Here is a 20,227-nt window from a genome sequence, read left to right as displayed (position 1 = left end):
GTTCCCTAGGCAGTGCCTCGACAACTTTGCATCTGAGCTTGCAGTAAGAAAATATTAAAAAGAAAACAGTGATATAGTTTACTACCAATAGAAAATAATAAATTAATGATTTAGTTTGCTTCTTAATATGTATTTGGCAGTCAAGAAACATGTCCAGAAAATGAGTGTGATAGTGCGGGTGCTAAGATGGTTGCATGGAAAAACCAGAAAGGATAGGATCAGGAATGAAGTCATCTGTAGGAACCTGGGAGTTGCTCTAATAGGTGATAAAATGAGAGAATGTAGACTAAGATATGGTTTAGTCATGTGCATAGAAAACCATCAGCAGATCCAGTCAGAAGAAGTGATTTGTTACAAGTTGAAGGGTCTAGAAGGGCTAGGGGTAGACCAAAAAGGACTAGGATAAATGTAGTAAGAAATAATTGAAGCACTAATTATTTAACAGTGAATCCGTAGTGGTTCTTCAGAAGTACATTGTCCATGATAGCTTTGTGAAGTAACTCTATGTATCAACATATCCGTTATCATTTTCTGATTATTCTTTTATTCCTCTTTTCTGCAAGTTTAAAGTTCCGGTGGGTTTGTCTTTGTTTAAGTTTTGGAACATAGCCATTATTATTTGCCCAGTGCCTCTTGTACTTGGAATGACTTTTCATGAAGTTCTGATGGCGGCTGCAATATTACTCTGAAGGTGAGTTAACTATTGTACATATTTTTTTAGTTATGATCTCTGTACTTTTCAGTTGTCTACCTTATATTTCTTAAATAAGTCAAACATGGCACCTTTATAACAATGCACTTCAAGGCCTAAGCATGTCCAGGTGGGGGTTTCTTAGCCATTTTGAATATGCTTATTTTTGATAATTTAGCATTTTTGAATATGTTAAATGCATTGGTTTTTATCCTAGGCAACTGCAATATAATGCTTATATATGTATGTTTATTGCACCATATCTTTTTTTCAGACAAGACATTCACATGCTCTTTATCTCAATTGGTTTTGTTAGAACAAGCACTGTTATGCTGTCCCTGCACTTTTCAGTAACCATCTTGTGAGCTTCAGGTGAAAAAACATGCAACATAGGTGCTTTTTCATGCACACACTTGCTTATAGTTTTTCTCACAAGGACTAGACCTTATGATATATAAATATACCGTAGATGGATTTATTCAAAATGATAACCTAGGTGTATCTCCATCTGGAGATGACATGAGAGAACTAAGATGATTTGGGCATGTACAGTGAAGACTGGCTACTATACTAATGAGAAGAAACGATCTGTTACGACTTACAAGTTGAAGGGTCTAGGGGGTCTAGGAGAGGACTAAGAAGGACATGGGTTGATGTTGTGAGAATTGATTTAGGGGTCCATAATTTAACAATGAATATGACACTTAATAGAGCTGATTGGAGGGACAGGATTCATGCAACTGTCCCATATAGTTTGGGCAGGACTTTGTTAAAGGCTAGATCTTTACTCTCCCTTAAATACATATACTCACAAGTGAAAAAAGGAGGTATTCAAAAGGTTTACTACAAACTCGTGGTTCTTTTAATTACCCCACATTATGTTGGCACTTTCACCTAGTGGTTATTTTGAATTTTGGCTGAACTTGCATCATAAATAGGTTGATAGAAGAATACAATGGAGTCTTTTGGCCCCCTTAACAGTGTTACTTTGTTGGGTTTCTGCATTGAATTTCTTGCAATATATTTTTTCTTATAAAAAATCACATGTCAGTGAAATAAAGTTGTTTTGAATCCTTCTATTGGAGAACTGCTAATATGGATTTCCCTGAAGCTTAGACTTTTCATTTGAAACTACTAGATTCCTAATTTAGTTATACCTGCTTCATTCTTTGAGATCCACACCCACACAAAATTTTTGTATTCCTTTATACTTGAAACTATAAAGATTTTATTTTCATAAGACAATATAGAGTGATTTGAACTACAGATGCGAAATTGCCAAGCATCCAAATCATAAAGCATATTTTTTCCTATCTTGTGATCACTTGTACCTCATCTATGTTCACTTTTTCCTATGTTTTTTTTTCATGGTAAAATTTCATCATTTGTGTCATAGGCTTGTATCCATGGCTTAAATCTTAATCCTGGTACACATGTTTCATGTCAGACTCATACCAAAACCCTTTTTTGTGTAGTATATAACTATATAAGAAAATTTCACACTTATCATTGAATTCTTCTGGTCTCCTCTGGGAAAATTTGTTTATATAAAGTCTCCAGCTTTTTTTTGTATAAGAACATTCATATAAAATGAAAGGGTTTGTGCATGCATTCAAGGAAGTTTTCTCCTCCAACCATCTTTTTTTCATTTTGTTCTTTCTGCTTCTCTTCTGTACACCTCCTTTTTGGTCTATTTGACAGATATTAATAAATTCTTGTGATGTACACAAGTTGGTATTACAGCAAGTTTTAAAGATTCTTGGGTAGAACTAATGTAGGTTAGTAGGTCTAGGATCAAGGGATTGCGGGGGCTGTTAAAATTACTAATAGATATCATGTCACTCACCTGATTTTCAGAGGATTTCTCGGTAATTGTTCGCGATGTTTCTGGTACATGAAAGCAATTTAGAGATCATTTGACATCTCATATATTTTTCTTGTGGGTAATTGTAGTTTTGATGAATTCAAAAGATTTTGGAGAGTGCCTCTACTTGTTCTATTCTGGTACAGGATAGGTTTTTATTATATAGAGCCTTCAGCTTTTGATTGTATAATGTCTATTTTGGACTCCTTGTTTGCTAGAGAAGATGGGTTAATTTTAAGCTATTGCTGGATCAACATCTTATTCTGATTTCTTAGTTGTGTTGGAGACAATGTTTTAATAACTGATCCGGAAATGGAACTGCTTTTCCCTCCGGTTCCCTGGTCGGTCATTCAATCGTTTGGGTTGAGTGGGTCAAAAGAGCTTTGTTAAATCTATTAAGTCCTAACCTTTAGATTTGCATATTAGGTTAGGATTGAATATGTGCGTTAGAGATTGTGAGAAGTGGTTGAGATGTGTGCTGTTAGAGTTGAGACTGTGAGCAGTGGTTGAAACAGCACCATTAACAATGGTTGAACAATTGCAACCAGGAGACTCCATTTTGTTAGTGAAGTGGTACTGTCACTGCACAAGTGGTGCTGTGGTGGTTACTGCTGCAAACCCCCCCTTCAAGTGGTGTACCTGGTGGTAGCCGTTGGCTGGTGTTGAGTTGCAGACTCCAAACTGAGTCCAGCTGTTGAGTTGTTGAGACTTGGGTCCCCTTGAGTCTTGAGAAAGAAACCCTAAGCAAACTGAAAGTTATGAGTTATCAAATTGGTTTTAGCCTTTTAGGATAAAACTGTTTTTTTTTTTAATTCTTTCATTTTGACTTTTTGTTTATTGAACCCGCTAACCATTGCCTGGGTTGAATGGGTCGACTGCCCAGGTCAGTGGTTTTTGACCTTTTTTTTTCCATTTTTTCATAAGAGCAGTTCAGGGCCAAAAAAGAATTGGTGATATGATCTTTTTACTAGCTGAACAGTTTCATCCAGGTCAACAATGGTTTTAAAATCTCGGTTGGAGAGAGTCCAAATATATGGCACCAACTATTTAGTTGGGTGTGCATAGATTCTATAGTTCATAGTCATAAGAGGAGGCTTTTGATGCTTTAATCACCTTCTACAAATCATTCATCTTATGTTTACTTGCATCAAGATTCCAACTCTATCAGTTGATCGTAGTGTTGAAGGAGGTAGCTTGTGACTTTTATAAGCAGCCTAAGCATTCTATATAAACTTGTTACAACCTTCATTAAAATCTAAAGTTCTCAAGATTTGAATATTCTAATTGGTCCAAAGGTAATGTTGCTGCTTCCTACTAACAATGAATTTGGAATGTTGGATCCTCGTCACTAGAAAATCTTTGCTTCACCTGTGACATTTGGTCTCCCATCTCTAGAGAGACTCTTGCTGTTGTTGGCGGAGTTGAACTACTGCAGCAGATATTTGAGCCAATTGATTAGCATTGTGGGAGAATCTTCTTATGTTGCTTCTACTTAATTTGCCCATTGGTAATTCTTTTGATGATTATTATCATCTTTCATAGTTGTGTTTGAGGTACCTCATTTAACATGACCATTACACTAACTGATCCTTGCCCAGTATGGTGATATTTGTAATAAAGTCTTGGGGATTTTATAAGTTTCTCTACCTCATAAAATTTTATAGGTTTGTACAGCTGGGAACAGTGACAGGTGGGGCATTTTATCACAATACAAGGGGAGGGGGAGTACTGTTGAATAGTTGGGGGGTTTGGGACAATACATTCAGAAAACCAATAAAAACTTGTGAGGGGGAGCAAACCATAAATTTCCCTTAAATATTTTATTCAAATATTGCTGCTGAATATTTTGAGAAAATCTAGCTCATGTTATTTGTTGAGAGAATGAGGTAATCCTCATGAGTTTTTGTGCCTATACTCCGCAGAAAGGAGTGGCTGAGAGGGAATAGACATATCTTTGTTTCAAGGCCACCCACTTGATTTAGGGGTGTACTATCTGTATTGCTATTTACTTGATCAATATATTGGCATCTCATGGTCTTGTTTTAATTTAAATCTCCTTTCAGCTTCATACCCAAGGGTGAGTTGCTCCATTGAAAGTGTTTGGTTACCCATATTTTCTTCAAAATTTTTGCCCCGAAAGATAAAAGGAGTGACCTAAAAGTTGTTAAAATGTGTATTTCTTGGCTGTGCACAACATCAAAAGAGATGATGTTGTTTTGGTCCTACTAATTATTTCTTTTTCAGTTTTTTTTGGGTGTAATGTTTTGATCCTTCTATTGGGAGTTAGTTTGTCTGTGGATATTATCTTCTTTTAGTCTGCACCGTATTTTTCCGACACTTTTTGCAAGGGGGAGATTGATGATGCCCCCTTTCTAGAATGGTTCCATTCTTCATTCTTGTGTTGCTTATTGCTCCTAATGTCACCGTGGTTCTTGATGGTCGGTTTTCTTCATCTTCTCTTCTTCTTGGTGAGAGTCGATTAAGAGTTGCAGGTTTATCAAAAATGTGGAAAGGGTGTTGAGAAGCAGTCTTTACCACTTTCAGTTACCTCTGGAGTGCATGATAGAGGTATTGGTTAAGCGTGTCATAGTGATTTTAGTGGTCTCACTTTTTTTCTTTTGCTTTCAGAGTAGGAGATACATCTCTATTGTTCATTGTATTTTCCAACACTTGCTCTTATCAGCTTTTTGCAATTTGTCTTCTGCCCTCTGTTAGAAGTCTTGTACAGACCTGATGGAAGTAATGCAAAGGAACCACTTGGATGGGGGCATCTTCAGGTATAGGGCTTTTTTTTGTTCAGCAAGTATAAGGCAATGTTTTAAATCCTGAACCAGTGGCTGACCTGGTTTTCTTCTTGGAAGAAGAATAGGAGGAAACTCATTTGATAGGGGTTTATTGGTCCAATGCTGCAGTCATCTGAGTCAACAACCCATTAATAACATAGGCGGGGGATTTAGAGGTGTAAAACGGGCTGTGCCTCCCATCCCTGTGATATTTTGGGGGGTCGGCCTGGCACAGCCCACGGACCAAGCCCATTCTGGGTCGGGCTGGGCCAGGCTGGGCTGTGGACTGGGCCAAAGTTATTTATTTAAAAAAATTGAAAAAAACTTAAAATTTTAATTTCATATGAATTTTGATGTATACAATTACTTACATATACAATAATTAAATAAAATAGTATAGTAAAATTGAAAAGAATTGTTTCTTTTATTAATATTATATATATAAATATATAAAATATATATTGGCCATGCCGGGTGCAGGGTCAGCAATTGTGCAAGAAAAAAGTTATAATTATCCTGCCTAAAGTAGGGGTGATCATGGGTTTGGTAAGGGTATACAGCCCAGGCGCAGGGTCAGCTATTGTGCCTATGACAAATATTGCATAAACCAAAACTGGGCCCGGGTTGGGTTAGCTTTGGGCCTGTAAATCAAGGTGGTCGGCTTAAACACATGGTGGTCAATAATGTGTAGAAGGCTTTGCAAGTATCTTAAAAACTCAACGAGTGTAAGATAATATGAATTTTGTCTAAGTCCCACATTGCTCGTTAAATAGAATGAAGGCAATGTAGGAGAGTCAACCCTGGAGAACAATTAATTCTCTCCCATGTGAGTTTATTAATTATTCAATTCATGAATGTATATTATATGTTAAAGTATTTGTATATATAATATTAAATAGAATACATAATACAATATTTTATAATATAAAATTCATCACTCTCAAACATGGGAATCCAACTGTACATATCAATGTCAGCTCCATGCTATGCGAGTAGAGGTCTGGTCTCATATTAAACATCATTATCATCATTATCCATGCTTTATCCTAACTATACTTTGTCGGTTATATGAATCCTGTTTTGCCAATTTATTATTTTGAAAGCCATATCTACTGTTAAATTGTTAGTGTTTATATCATTTTTATTGCTACCCATGTGCTTTTCAGTCTATCCCTAGCCCTTCTAGTCCTTTCCACTTGTAAAAAATCACTTCTAATTGGGGATGTTGGTGGTTTTCTATGCATGACATAAATTTTGTCATTTAATCACCTATTGGTACTACTAGGATCTTACATTTGACTTCATTTCTCAACCTATCCTTCTTAGTTTTTCCACTTACCCATCATAATATTCCATATATCATAGCTAGTCTTGCAATATGTCTGGGACCAATACTATTCTCATATTAAATATATTTATAGTATTGTATATACTTTTGATTCGAATTTCATGTTCACAAAGCTGGCTACACATTTCTCACAGCCCCCTTGCAGCCGTCATTGGGAATCTCCCCATGAATAAAAACATACAAGTAGGGGAGATGATTCCATTGCACAACTGCAAGGAGCTATGAGGACGAAATTTGAATTCATATAGTGGGCTTAGCTAGTTAGGGCCTAAAGTGATGGATCGACGCCCAGAATTTTTTGGCCGGTCTGAAAATGGATTCCCAATACCAGAGGTGGTGATGGTAGGATCTATTATAGATGGCATGCTCTCTACTCTGATGATGTCAACAGGTTGAAATTCTTGGTTGTAAGTTGGGTTTTTAATTTTTATTGTTATTTGGACTAGGTGGGAGAGCACAACATCCGGCTACACACGGGGAATGTGCTATCAGCCTGTTTGCATGCGTCTAGACTCTAGAGTCCCCATCAGTAGCATATGGGCGATTCAACCTAAAGTAGATGCATGAAAATTGTGTTTGGTTGGGTCATTTCCGCTTTGAGGTCGCATTGCTCAATAAGCACCATGCCTAGATCCTATAAAACGCATCTAGAGAAAACGTCAAATGGGTTCTGGATCTGCTCGTCACAAAGCGCTTCTCACACCCACTTCGAATCATGTTCTAGGCTTACATTGAGAATATCTCCCGTGCTTGTATTTTATTGTTCATGCGAGCAACTTTCCATTAAGGTTTTAAGAAAGCCTAGAAACAAAACTGCTTTGATCATCGGTTTTTGAGTCGGTTGTTCAACTGTTATTGTATTAGGGTTTTATCTTTGTTTTATGAGAAAAGAGAGAGAGAACTAGGTGATTGTTGGATAGCAAAATAACGGAAATAAATAAAGTAAAAAAAGGAGATTAAGAAAAGCAAGGAAGGAGGGAAGGAAAGAAAGGAGGAGGATGAGGGGGAGGCGATATTCACCTGTAATGGTGATGGTGACAACGTTGTTGATGGCGGCTTCTTTCTCAGATTTGAGATCTGAGATCTCGTCTCATTTCTCTTTTTCTCTGAGCTTAGATCTAAGATCATAAATCCGAGATTTTAGATTTCAGAGATTCTCAGATATGTAATCGTGTCTTAGTCCTCCCATCTCTTATCCTCTTTTCTTTTCTGTAAAAAATGTTTTTTATTAAACCGTGAAGGCGTGAACCACTGCCTAGGTTAAACTGTTTAGTGGTTTGACTGTCTTGTCAATTGTTCTCTAACCAATTCAACGTTTTCTTTCAAAAGAGTAGTCCAATCTAAAATGGACTTCGATGTATGACTGGTTATTTGGTCTAATGGTTTGCCGTCTGCTCTGGTTCAATTTTTAACAGTGTTCCCAATAAACAGCCACGGTGGGATGCGAATGTGAGGTTGGTGTAAGGAGCACTCTTAGGAGTAGATCCCAATTCTTTACGAAGCTGCTTTGGTGATAATTTGTCGTCCTGCGTCAATTCCATGCAAGGTTCAAAGTAATGATACACCCATTGCGCTTCTCACTGTGGTCCAGTGTGGCATGTGCAGCTCCCACTTGTGACTCAAAACTCAATACCCAATTATAATGTGATTCCATCGCAATAATTATTGGGATGTCTTCTCTGTTCACTTACCGTGGTATAGTTCTTTGTTTTAGTGCGAAGATATTGATAGAACATATAATTATTGGGAGTTTTTGATTTGATTTTTTCTATTGATTAGAGATTCTTATATTCGACAAGCGGTCATGCCATTTGAACACTGCTTTGATAGTGTTGACTTGTATGTGTATATGGTTTTGGGTGCGAAGGGGCGCCAAGGTTTGGGAGAAGCTAAACAACCATTGTACTTCATTAATTTTTTTTTCTGTAATAATGAATTTCTGTTCCTCCCATGGCTGTTGCCCGTTGTTAACAAGGACTTACCAGTTACCATGTTAAGTCTCTTTGAGTGCTCTGATTTTGTACCTATTCTTTTGCTCGTTTATTTGCTAATTGATCCTAGATATTGGGTTTGCCATTTCGCAAAATGCTAATTTAATCCAAGTAAATGACCTAATAAATGATTTGTTGCTGGAATCCAGTTTCAGCAGTTATGATAATTGCAATCATCAATGGGTCACCTCAGCTTCTATTGATTGAAGTATAAGCTAATAGAAAGAAGATGTCTGTAGGTTTCGAAGATCCGTAAGGTACAATCGGTTGTGGTGGTTTGCCTGGAGATTAGGAAAGGCAATGGGCAGGGAATCCGTACAAATTTCCCCTCAATTTCTCAAAGTTCCAAACCCCATAGACTTGAACCCAGATCGATTAATGATAGCACCAAATCTCTTTGTACTACTTTAAGTTATTATGCCATTTTTCTTTTTGTATTATTTAATTGAATAAAATAGATTTAATTAACTTTCGTATTCATCAAAACATTTAATACATATATTTTATTAACAATTTCAATTAAAAGTTAAAAGAAATAATAAATAAGCATTTTATAACTGAATGAAATAAACAATTTATCAAGTTTAAATTTAGAAATAAAACATTAATAATAGAATAATTATCTTAGTATAAATTTAGGGTTTTCATCTAAAATCTCAAACCCGTATCAAAACCTGTAGGATTTTGATAAACAGGTCCTAATAGGGCTGGATACTCGAAAATTCCCATGAAAATGTCATCCCTAACTGAGGTGGCCATGCTTCTCACCTTGGATGAACTCGTTGAAACTAAGGTCTTTATTAGAAACCTTGCGACATGAAGACTGCTTATTAGTTCTAACTTCTGGGTCTCACACATTAGAGAGATTGCATCATTATATTGCATTTGCAAGATCTTCGTTCCACGACAGGGGCGGAGGCTAGGTGGTGGCAGAATTTAAAATCCCCACAGTTTCTACTTTTATCTTACTTAAATACACCCCCCCCGCCCCCGCCCGCCGCCCTTCAAGAAAAAAGTCCTTAACTCCGCCCCTTCTGCAATCCTATGATCCCCACTAAGAGGCTCCGGCGAGTTTGTTTGTGATGTTGAGATTCTTGCTACGCATATTTACTTCATTTCGTGATATCGCTAACCCGCATTCCTAGCCATCTCGCAACATGCTAATTTAATCCATGTAAATGACCCAATTAATTGAATCGATCTTGCATCTTGATGGCGCACCGAGAGTGAAATGGTTCAAGATCAAGATATACCAAAATATCGACCCAATTAACTGAATGTCAAAGAACGGGGAATCCGCGTATCAGAAACCCAGGGCTTCCAAAGCACTGGAATCCACGTATCAGAAGCCCAGAGCTGAAGGCTCTTAACAAGAGATGACGCTAAGAGGTAAGAGCTATTGGACAATGGGATAGGTATAGAGACATAGACTAAAGGGAAATCCCAAATCTGAAGCTCACATCATTTGAACTTGCTGTTGCCAGAAATCAACAGAACATACAAAGGGAAATCCCAAATCTGAAGCTTACATCATGCAGAAGGATTATGCTTATTATGTACCATTTTCTATTTCCAGGACATTTGGCATCATAATTCTTCGGCGGCTAAGAAACAAGGAAATGAACTAGTAAGTGAAAATCCTGTAATATGTGATCTGCATCAAGTTAGAATGATTTCTTCTGATAAAAAGGAGTGAGCATAATTTTTCGGTAATTAATTTAATTGTCTCAAATGGTTGTCTGCCCACTACAAAATTCTGGGAAAATCCGTATGTGCATGAGGAAGATACCCAGATGAGCAGACAATTCCAGTATCAATCGGCACTGTTAAGTAGACGAAGAATTCCAATCAGTCAAATAGTTGTGTCACCACCGGTTCAGCTGAGGCAAAACTTTATCACTGGTCCCTCCAGTAGGATCTAAGCCGTAAGCACAGTCAGCTTTAGCTTGGCCTATTTCGTCAGCACCTGAACTGGTATCCTCTTCCATTTCATCTTCATCTTCCTTGCCTGATCCTACCACAACATCATCATGCTCTTCTGAAGCGTTCTCCTCATTTGCAAAACCCCATCCAGGTACAACCTTCCCTCCCTGTCTGATAACACTGTCACAACCATACAAAGAGTGGGATCTCATATCCAAAATGCTTCTCTCAGAGTCATCAGGGAGGATGTTTGAAGGCCATCTATTATTCCCATTATCCACGGTTGCTCTGTAAGTGGTGGATGCACCTTCAATATTGCTTCCCTTGACCTGCTGATTTATGGAAAAGGTAGTCTTTTTCTCTTCTTCCTTGTTATTATCGCCTTTTATCTCTGAAGTGGGATTGAATCCAGCCCCACCCATCTGAGTTCCAGATGATTCCTGATGTGTTGTTGTTGCTTGAACTTCTACTGGAAGCTTCACACTTGCCCCGTTGAGCTCAAAGTTGCTGCTGCCACTCGTGAAAACCTTTGGAATCCTTCCATCATTTTCCTGCTGAATAGTTGCATTATTTTCATTGACAAGCGCTGCGTGACATCCTTTCTCCCTGTCTTCCACCTTGTTTACACCTTTCTCAGAGTTGATTCCTTTAGTTTTGGATTGAACCTTGAGCTGTGTAGGCTTTCTTCCACGAGATCGGGGTTGGCACTTATCGGGAGAATGTAAGCCATCAACTGTAGCAATAGGCTTCTTTGGTCTCCCTCTCTTTGATGTCTGTTGTCCAGCTAGTGCATTGTTAGCAGGATCCACGGGAATTTCCTCCATTGTTGGCTTCAAAGACAAAACCTCTGCTTCAAGCTTCATTAAGCGGTTTCCATAAGCAGCCATTTCTGATTGCAACTGACTAATTGCGGTCCACAGCTGAACATTCTCCATTGACTGCATAACCAACACCATAGCCAAGCTATAAATTTATTGCCACATTAACAATATGGTAAACTTAATCCAAAAAAAAAAAGAAACCAAAAATATTAGATAAAAGGTCATACTTGAGCTTCCCACATTTGCTGGTGCTTTTGAGAAAGTTTTGTTTGAGGTCGGATTATTCCTTTCTGAGGGGTTCGTACACAGGATGCTGAGTAGTCAAGAGCAGGTTGCAATGTTACAGGAAAGTAGCCATATGCTCCCGGAAAAGCATATGCTGGCTGTGTTTGCTGTCCTTGACTCCACCAAGATGAAGGATCCCATGGACCTATTATCAATGCAAGAGTTCCATCTTAATTAGTAGGATTCCTCTGTAATTGTTTTTGTTCAGAATTCAGAATTAATTTGTTGCATTATATACAAGTAATAGAGCAAGTGAACAGCCATATGCACCTACCTGAACATCTAATTGGATGCGAGTATGCACCCTGGAAACAGAAACCGGGAACATGGGGTTCATTTCTTGAGGAATTTCCTCCGGCTACGAATGAAGTTTGCCAGCTGGAGTCTGTGGTTCCCATAGGAACAGCGGGCTGATAAGCTCCTCCCAGTGCGTGGAATCCAGGACGTGGGGGTAACCACATTGTCACGCTCGTTTGGCTTGCTTGGTATGGTAGCTGGCCCTGTTGGAACTGATTATTAATGACACTCTGTTGCTGCTGCTGTGGTTGTTGGGGTGTGCTTAATAATGGTGATTGCCATCTGTTTAAAAGAAGTGTTGGGATTTGTTGGGTGGGAAGAGGTCTGGGAATCATTGGAGACTGTTGGAGAGTGGGTTGAGGTGTGTATGGCCATTGAAAAATAGGTTGATATTGCTGACCCACGGGTGGAGCATTCTCATGTGGAGGGCTACCATTTCTGGGATTCTTTCTGGGGATACCAGTTTGGTTTTGATCTTCCTTGCCCTGTTCACAGTCAGCACCAACATGTAAAAAAAAACTGAACATGCAAACAAGAAAACAACCAACCGGAAAAAGAAAATGATGGTGACCTTTCAATTCCAGTGAACCCAGTTTCATATTCTAAGCCGGAATCCATTTACAGAGATAAACTAGAAGGGTTAACTTCCTCAAAGAGAGAGCAAGCATAGGGGAACAAGAACGGAGAGCCATTTGCACAAACCAGCAACATAGACCACTAACTAACTACTTATTATGTGGCTCAAGTACCGGTTTTCTTCATACAACCTAGTAAATGAAGAGATAGATAAAGTGATGGTTGGCTGGTTTGGCATCTATATCCAATTACAAAGAACTGAAACTTTTCCCATTAGAAAACTCCCAGGTCCAATGCGAGGTTTTCTTATGCATGGAGAAGAGAAGAGAGACACTGAACAAACACAAGTGCAAATAGAAATGCAAATCACAAGTTGTTCCGCAGCAGTAACGGAGGTTGAGGTTCAGCAGACTCATGAAGAAACCAGGAAATACATTTTCAACGAAGTAAGGAAAGAAGCAAAAAAACCTGCTTAGTCCTTACCTCGAACTCATTCGTCTCAGCTTCTTGGCTGGTTAGCTGGAGCTTGTTGTCCTTCTTCTTCTTTTCCATGGACAACAGGAGATTCTCTTGCTGCCTTTCTTGGATGTCTGTTGTCTCCTTTCTTTTACCCCTTGTTCAGACACGCATACAACGAAGCAGAGAGCAGAGAAGTGGCTAGGCCTATGCCATTGGAGGCCGTAAATAGAGCTTGAGTGTCTTCAGCAGTTGAGCTCTAGGGAATGTGTAAAGGAATTTACAGCCCCTGTTCCGTGTTCTTGTTGCCGCTGTCCTTTGTGTCTGTTGTAACAAAATATCAAAAGAAAAAAAAAAGAGTAAAGAGAAAGGTGAAGGTGACTGTGACTCGAGTTAAAAGCAATTGCACAGTTTGCTTGATTATCAGATCAGACGGTGGGAGAATCATCAGTCAGCAGGGGCCATTTGGAGTATAGAGAAAAAAACACGTGGCTTGAGAGAGAGGAGGGATCTCACTTCTCATATCTGAATCTGATAATGGGGTTTGAGTTTTGTAATTTGTAAAGAGAAAATCAAAATCATTAATGGTAAACGGTCATTTAACCATTTTTGGATAGGTGAATGCCATTCCTGTTTTAGACTAGAGCAATGGGTACGGAAGCACAGTTGACAGCGTCCCGCCATTGGAAGGGAAAGGTTGGAGTTGGGTTTTCAGTCTCACTCACGCTCACCCGAGGCCGTCAGTCGCTGCCGTAGAGCGTCATTCGTACTTGATTCGATGTTGTGGGTCCCTACCTCTCTCTCTGTGTCTATCAATCACATTGATGTTGACGATAGAGGTCCCGAATTATCTAATCTATCATCGTCGTCTCATCTGAACAACTGCGAGCGTGTGGCGGGGTTTGGTTGGGTTGGGTGGGGCCTTCTTCTTTTTATCTGGTGGAGTTGGTGCTCTATACTCTGGGTCAGCGTCGTGAGTCCAGGATCCTCGATTTGGTACATGGTTGGAGGCTTCCCAAATGACAACCGTCCGATCTCGAATTCTCTGTTTCTGTTCCCTGGTGAAAAGTCTGGGCAGTTGTATTATACTATTATGCTTGTGGGTCCTCTCCTTCTGGGTTACCAATCTCATCATTTCCATTTTAATACAGATGTGGCGATGGCAGGCGGTGAAGCATAGAGTCCGTGCAGATTCACGGGAAAAGTAAAAATAAAAAAAAAATAAAAACAGAGGAGTTTCCCTTTATTAAATTGAGGAAATAAAAAAAAAAAAGGGGGAAGAGAGTTGAAGGTCGGCGAGGAGTAGGGGAGGCAGGACTATGGAAAGGGACGTTGGTCGCATGGAAGACCACCCCTGCTCGGTCAAAGTTTTCATTTCTTTACTTCCTTCCAGACACACACCCCACACACGAGCCAATTGCACTGTTCGTTGAAACCCAGCCCCGACCCGCTTCATTCATTCCTTCGTATTCCGTACCCACAGAGCGTAGTAGTGTCAAGTGTGGTCGGGCGGGGGGGACGAGTTGGGTGGGTGGCCATTGGCGGAATGGCCGTAGAAGAAAGAAGATAGCTCCCCCGTAATTTGAGAGAGAGGAAGGGCTAACAGGGTAGCCAACGAAAATCCTCTTTTCTTGAGACATTTTCTCACTTTTTCATTTGCAGAATTCCCAAACTTCAACCACTACAGTACAAAATGATTATTTAATTTAATTTATCAATATTATTTTATTGATCCTTAAAATCTTAAAATGATTTGATTATACCGATTCTCCGTCCGTCTTCATTAGTGCATATTTTACGGGAAAATAATTCATTTCAATTTCACGGATTTGGTTTCTATTCTAGTCTATAGTCTAGACATAAATGTCATTTGCAATTCCAGTTCTCCCAGAAATGAATCTCGGTGGGACTTTAGGAGAAGAGCAGCGATTACTAGCATTCCGGTTCCGTTGGAAAGGTTTTTATTGTAATTCTGTTTTGTTGTTTATTTTGAATGGAATGAATCAATGAATGGTTGTTGGTTATTGGCAGACAAAGTAGGAAAGAAAACCTCGTAATTGAATGTGGGTTTATAGTACCACTTGCGTACCGAATTTGGACCGATCCTGCAATCAAATCTAAACGTTGGCATTGCAGCCCAAGGCCTAGTCCAATCCAAGATAAAGCCGAATTTGTCCAGCCCAAGCCCATCTAAAGCTAGATCCCGAACCGGATTTGGGGGCCTCTAATTACCCACTCACCCGACTTATCCTGGGCTCCATATGTTGTGAATCAGTCAAGGGAAGAGTGACATTGTTCTTTTCTTTTTAAAAAGAAATAATACATATCGCTTTGACTTCCCAAACCCAAATTAATACAAGTAGAGAGAGAGAGAGATAGGAAAGTTAGTTATTCGTGCCCTTGGGTCTTGAAAGGCTTGTAAGCCTTGACATCAGTGGCCAGGCCCTGGACAGATCCAGCAGCAGCCACAATTGAGACCACCAAGCAGGCCCAACTCAATATTTTGAGCCAAGTCCAAGTGAAGGAAAACCTGGGTATCTTGGCCTGTGCAATGTACATCTCTATTGGAAAGTACACGGTCAAGGGCCAGAACGAGGCTGCTCCAAGCAGGCCCAAGAAATCGTTGAAGAAGGGGAAAATCATGGCCACCACGGCCGTGACTATCACGTACACCGTCCTCCACACCACCCGAAAGAAGTTGATATTATATGCGCCATATGCTGGAATGTTGATGGCGTATTCTGTGCTTATGAATCCGTTTTCGGGCCAACGGTGGTTGCACCATTTCTCCACGAATCCGTATACGGGTTGACAGAATACCTGCGCGTGCGATGAACGAGTTAAGAACTTTTAAATTCGCAGCTAGGTCCTAGGTGGGCTTCCATGAATGGGCCCCATTGGGCCTCAACTCATTTACTCACCTGGTATGCTCCTATAAGATGGATGGCAATGCAGACGTTGGCGAAGTCAATGAGCCAAAAGGGTTCATAAAATCCAAACCCGGTAAGGAAGTTTCCGGGTGCATTATTCCCAAACGCGGCATAACCAACGCAACCACACAGCACGTAGAACAGGGTTGTGGTCGACACCCCGATAAAGGAAGCCTTCTTCATTACTTTGTTCTCCGGGGGACTTGATTTTAGTGTGTCCTGAAATTGCAAAAGCATAGAATAAAGTGAGGAACAAATCAGTGGTAACAATAAATAGTTCCATGAAAAAAAGAAGCCCGGTTCTGTTTATTTACTGCTGTTTTATTCCCAGATTCCATCTTAAGGGTCAGGGTCCCACTGACCCGGTTAATCACTATTTTGGGATCTTTGGTGGTGATAACGTGGCACTACCAACAGTCCAATCCAAGTACTCACTCTGAATTCAAAAGGTTGGTATAACATCCAAAAACAGCACCAATTTGTGCTTCTGGGCTTTTTGGACGGTCCATGATTGAGGGCCAGGTTTAACATTGGGCCCATTTTGAGTCTTTGGCCATCTCTAAAGTCAAACCCTCTGATCCTTTCCTGACCCGACCAGTGTCCGGTGGTTAGGCGCTGGGATTTGTCTTGGAGCATCGAGTTCACATCTGCGCCCCACAAGGGATCCCCACCTTGTATTGGGAATATCTCACATCCAAAAGAACTTTTCTGGTGACAGGCTTGACTGACCTGACCTGTAGCCTGGAGGAGTTGCAGAGAGGAGAGACCCCACTCACAGTTACAATTTGAGGATAAAGCAAATGGGCTATCAAGTTGACTTGAGCTTTCCGCAAGTCCATTTCTACAGCCACAATCCACCGCGTTTTAAATGGGCCCCCATCAGATGCTCAAATAAATAAATAAATAAATAAGAAATTGATATCTAACTGTACACGTGAAACTGCTCTGGAATCCTCTCATATGAGCTAACCCTAAAATTGGTGGTCTGTCATGATGTGGAGGAATCTCTTGAAGCCAATTGCTATCTAACCACCATAAAAAAAGCCAAAACAAAATAAAAAAAAAAGAAGGCTTAAATCGTGTGGAAGAAAAAGACAAGGATACTATTGTCTTGTTTCGTTTTGTGTACATGATTGGATGAATGAAAGACACTTAAAACAATTTTTTTTTTTTTTTATGTTTTTTCTGGTGAGGGTAGCTGCCCATCCTGCAGTGGCCCACCAATCTATATCACACGTATGATATTTGTAGATGCACAAAAGGACACATCCTATTGACCGATGCCAGGACTCTAGTGTGAACGGGACAAACTACTATTGTACCGATTCAGAAGTTTCTTTGAAGCTAGGTCTAGCCAATTTTGGGTTGCAAGTGTTTTCCGCCACATAGAGGTAGTAGGTCGAATGTGTAATCTAATCTCTTCTGTGTCGGTTTCCAAACCTCACATGGGAGTGTTACCGAGAGGGAGGGACATAAGGCCGACTGGACTGGACTGGGGGTTGAGTTCAAATTTTCAAAACTAGCAATTCAATGCGGTTACGTTGCGTCTGAAGACTCGTTTTACGGTTTTAGAGCGTAAACTGAAGACCTTGTCGGGAGCAAAAAATTGCAAAACAACGACTTTCTCAGTTTCTTTTGCTTGTATTATCGAAGGTTTGAGGTTAATCCCCCACAAGTCCACAACTCATGATCTGGGCCCTTGTGACATCTGTGAGAAATTATACCTCTTTGATGATACTGAATGGGCCTCTCAGAATTTAAATATTAATGGAGTTCATCAAAGCTCATCAAAACGTCACTGCTCATTCATTCAATTCTTTCTTTTCTTTTCTCTGTTCCACGTGGGCCCAGAAGTTGAATTCACGTTTTAGGTAAAAGTATGCGTTGAATAATGTCTCTCTCTCTGCAGTCAATAACAGGTAAGAGGGGATTCCAGTATGGTCTTGCACACATCTCAAGCATGTTTCAATAAATACCCCACCTTATTTGTCACCAACATTTCCCTTCTGTTCTCTGCTTTCACACAGATGACAGAACAGGTAAACAGCTGAAATGGCTGAACCAAGTAGTTAATTGCTTTGTTTTTTAGTGAATTAATTCTTAAGGTGGTTGTGAGCTCCTTAATTGCTGAGGATAAAGTCGGATAGATTACTACACACTAAAATATCTTATTATATAATTATTTTATCAGTTAAAACACAAAGCAAATAAGTGATTCAGTTCAGCAAATTCAGCCGTTATCAAAATCAAACCGTCCATAAGAATAAGAAGAAGAAGAAAAAAAAAAGAATATAGAGACATAAAAGACATGAGAAAATTGGCTTACCTGAATCTCAATGAGGACGGTAGAGTAGGCGTAGGCAAAAGCAATGTCTCCGATGGCTTGGAATGTCTTCCACACCTTCTCGGTGCCGGTGACATCCACCCCAACTAAAACCCCTGTTAAGCTTGTCCTCACATCACCGCTTCCCTCTGCAAAAAGATTCCAAACAGCAGACCCACCTTATCTTCTTTACTAAACCAACAGAGCGATCGAAACAAAAACAACTCAAACAAGCAGAAGGGGAAAAAAAATCTTTAATTTTCTTTGGAAAGTCAAAATTTCTACTTGCAGAGTTTTTATTAGTTGCTAAGCTAAGAACCTGCAACTTTGGCTACAGAGAGACCGAGGCCTATTGAAGAATAAGCAAAAGACATCACAGCCGCGAGGATGGACAACCAAGAGAGCTTGTGAAAATTGGGTATTTGGGACAGAACGATCTGGATGCTCGCGAAGATGATAATGAAGGGATAGTCGGCTACGTTGCACTTGGTATGATGCCCGTGTGTGTGGAAACAATTAGACCTTTTGACAGCCCTGATGACGAACCAGAGAAACAAACATGTAGTAAATAATCAGTCCTTTTCGCAGCATTTCCATATAAACGTACACTTCTGTAAACAACTAAAGCCATTTCAAAGGTCTAAGGTTCTGAGTTGCTTACGCCATACTGATGGATGCAGTGATGGTGTATCCGATTGTAATCCCCACCAGATTTACGTATTGAGCTAACCCACAAAGCTGAATCTTGATTCCTCCTGAAGAAAAAGAAAGCCGGGAAAACGATTTTGAAATGGGTTTTCTTGTTGCATATATTGTCTCATCAATTATTCGCAGATTGATCTGTTAGGAAAAAGAGATAACTCCAAGAAACAGATTTCTGGTTTTGTTTTAGCAGTGAAATTGTTACCTAGATGGGCTCTTACAACATCCATGTAGGTATAGTTTCTCTTCCCTGTAACAGGATCGGGAGATCTGTAACAGTCGGCAAGCAGTGTAGAAGTGAAATAAGTGATGCCAGAGAAGGCGATGAGAACAGAAGGTCCAGCAACCCAACCCAACTGAGCTATGGCCCAAGCTAGGGACAGCACTCCCGATCCAATGACAGCAGTAATTATGTGAGCACTTGCGGTGATCAACGTTCCTTCAAAATCAGAACAAACCCACATCAAGAGAAAGAAGAAGAAGAAGAAGAAGAAGAAGAAGAAGACGACAGATTTAGAGGAAATCTCAGAATAAATTTGACAACGGTTAATCATTGATACAATACCAGTCCTCTTTGCGCGTCCATCGTCATCCAAATTTTTATTACTGATACCCATCTCCATCATCCCCGGTGCTTCTCCCATGTAGAAGTTACCTTTTTTCTGCAACTCTACCGCCATCTCTCTCTCTCTCTCTATCTCTCTCTCTTCTCCACTCAAAGGAGATGGCTCAGCAGAGCTATATATATAGTAATAGCAGTGTTGAGCACGAGAAAGCACACTTCGAAGATAACGTTAGAAAGTTCTCCAAGTGAAGAACCACAAGTGAGGAAATGATTTAGAGCACTTTTGTGCCAAATGCTGAATGACAGAATCAATACTCGGTAGGACAATAGAAGGAAGGAAGAGGAGCCGTCTTTATAAAAGTTGTGCAACACTGCAAAGTTCTAAAGATCAAATCTGGGAAACAGGGTGATTTGCGTAAGAGCTCTCTCAACCGTCTGATGATAAATTGGGGGATTGGTCTTAGGTGGGTTCCACCACATATACAAGGGTGGGTTTGGGTTTTGGAAAAAGCAAAGAAAAGCATTCGGACTAGGTGCTCTTAATGATTGACCAGAGTTGCACCATCGAAAGTGCTCTTCTAACTTGGGTTTGGACCGTCCATTTGGTCAAAGGAACATGTAAAATCAATCTTGACTTTGGTCTTCACCTCGAATTTAAGTAACGACAAGTCT

The 20,227-nt window shown here is 39.9% G+C and overlaps 2 protein-coding genes across 2 annotated transcripts; both read right to left on the bottom strand.

Annotated features, from left to right (window-relative positions):
• Nucleotides 1-10,088: 10,088 nt before the first annotated feature.
• Nucleotides 10,089-15,148, bottom strand: LOC104589109 (uncharacterized). Its single transcript, XM_010247301.3, has 4 exons — nucleotides 13,063-15,148; nucleotides 11,981-12,488; nucleotides 11,649-11,851; nucleotides 10,089-11,538 (listed from the first exon to the last, which is right to left on the bottom strand). The coding sequence occupies exons 1-4, from the start codon at nucleotides 13,129-13,131 to the stop codon at nucleotides 10,543-10,545; spliced, it is 1,776 nt and encodes a 591-aa protein (XP_010245603.1). The 5' UTR covers nucleotides 13,132-15,148; the 3' UTR covers nucleotides 10,089-10,542.
• A 151-nt stretch (nucleotides 15,149-15,299) lies between these two features.
• Nucleotides 15,300-19,963, bottom strand: LOC104589108 (amino acid permease 6). The gene is made up of 7 exons (XM_010247300.3): nucleotides 19,556-19,963; nucleotides 19,196-19,429; nucleotides 18,950-19,043; nucleotides 18,608-18,822; nucleotides 18,292-18,437; nucleotides 15,957-16,184; nucleotides 15,300-15,855 (listed from the first exon to the last, which is right to left on the bottom strand). Exons 1-7 carry the CDS (start codon nucleotides 19,668-19,670, stop codon nucleotides 15,424-15,426), a joined length of 1,464 nt encoding a protein of 487 aa, XP_010245602.1. The 5' UTR covers nucleotides 19,671-19,963; the 3' UTR covers nucleotides 15,300-15,423.
• Between the last annotated feature and the right edge of the window lie 264 nt (nucleotides 19,964-20,227).

The sequence above is a fragment of the Nelumbo nucifera genome, chromosome 5, assembly GCF_055504915.1.
Source record: "Nelumbo nucifera cultivar China Antique chromosome 5, China Antique-T2T, whole genome shotgun sequence".
In the NCBI taxonomy this organism is placed as follows: Eukaryota; Viridiplantae; Streptophyta; class Magnoliopsida; order Proteales; family Nelumbonaceae; genus Nelumbo; species Nelumbo nucifera.
This window is presented reverse-complemented; position numbering and strand designations above follow the sequence as displayed.

Coding starts and splice junctions, on each gene's coding strand:
- LOC104589109 (XM_010247301.3), bottom strand. CDS start 13,131: ATGGAAAAGAAGAAGAAGGACAACAAGCTCCAGCTAACCAGCCAAGAA. Junction 12,489..13,062: donor CTGAGACGAATGAGTTCGAG/GTAAGGACTAAG, acceptor GACTGTGAACAG/GGCAAGGAAGATCAAAACCA. Junction 11,539..11,648: donor AGCAAATGTGGGAAGCTCAA/GTATGACCTTTT, acceptor TTGGTTATGCAG/TCAATGGAGAATGTTCAGCT.
- LOC104589108 (XM_010247300.3), bottom strand. CDS start 19,670: ATGGCGGTAGAGTTGCAGAAAAAAGGTAACTTCTACATGGGAGAAGCA. Junction 19,044..19,195: donor TGTTGTAAGAGCCCATCTAG/GTAACAATTTCA, acceptor CTTTTTCTTCAG/GAGGAATCAAGATTCAGCTT. Junction 18,823..18,949: donor ACTGCATCCATCAGTATGGC/GTAAGCAACTCA, acceptor GTTCGTCATCAG/GGCTGTCAAAAGGTCTAATT.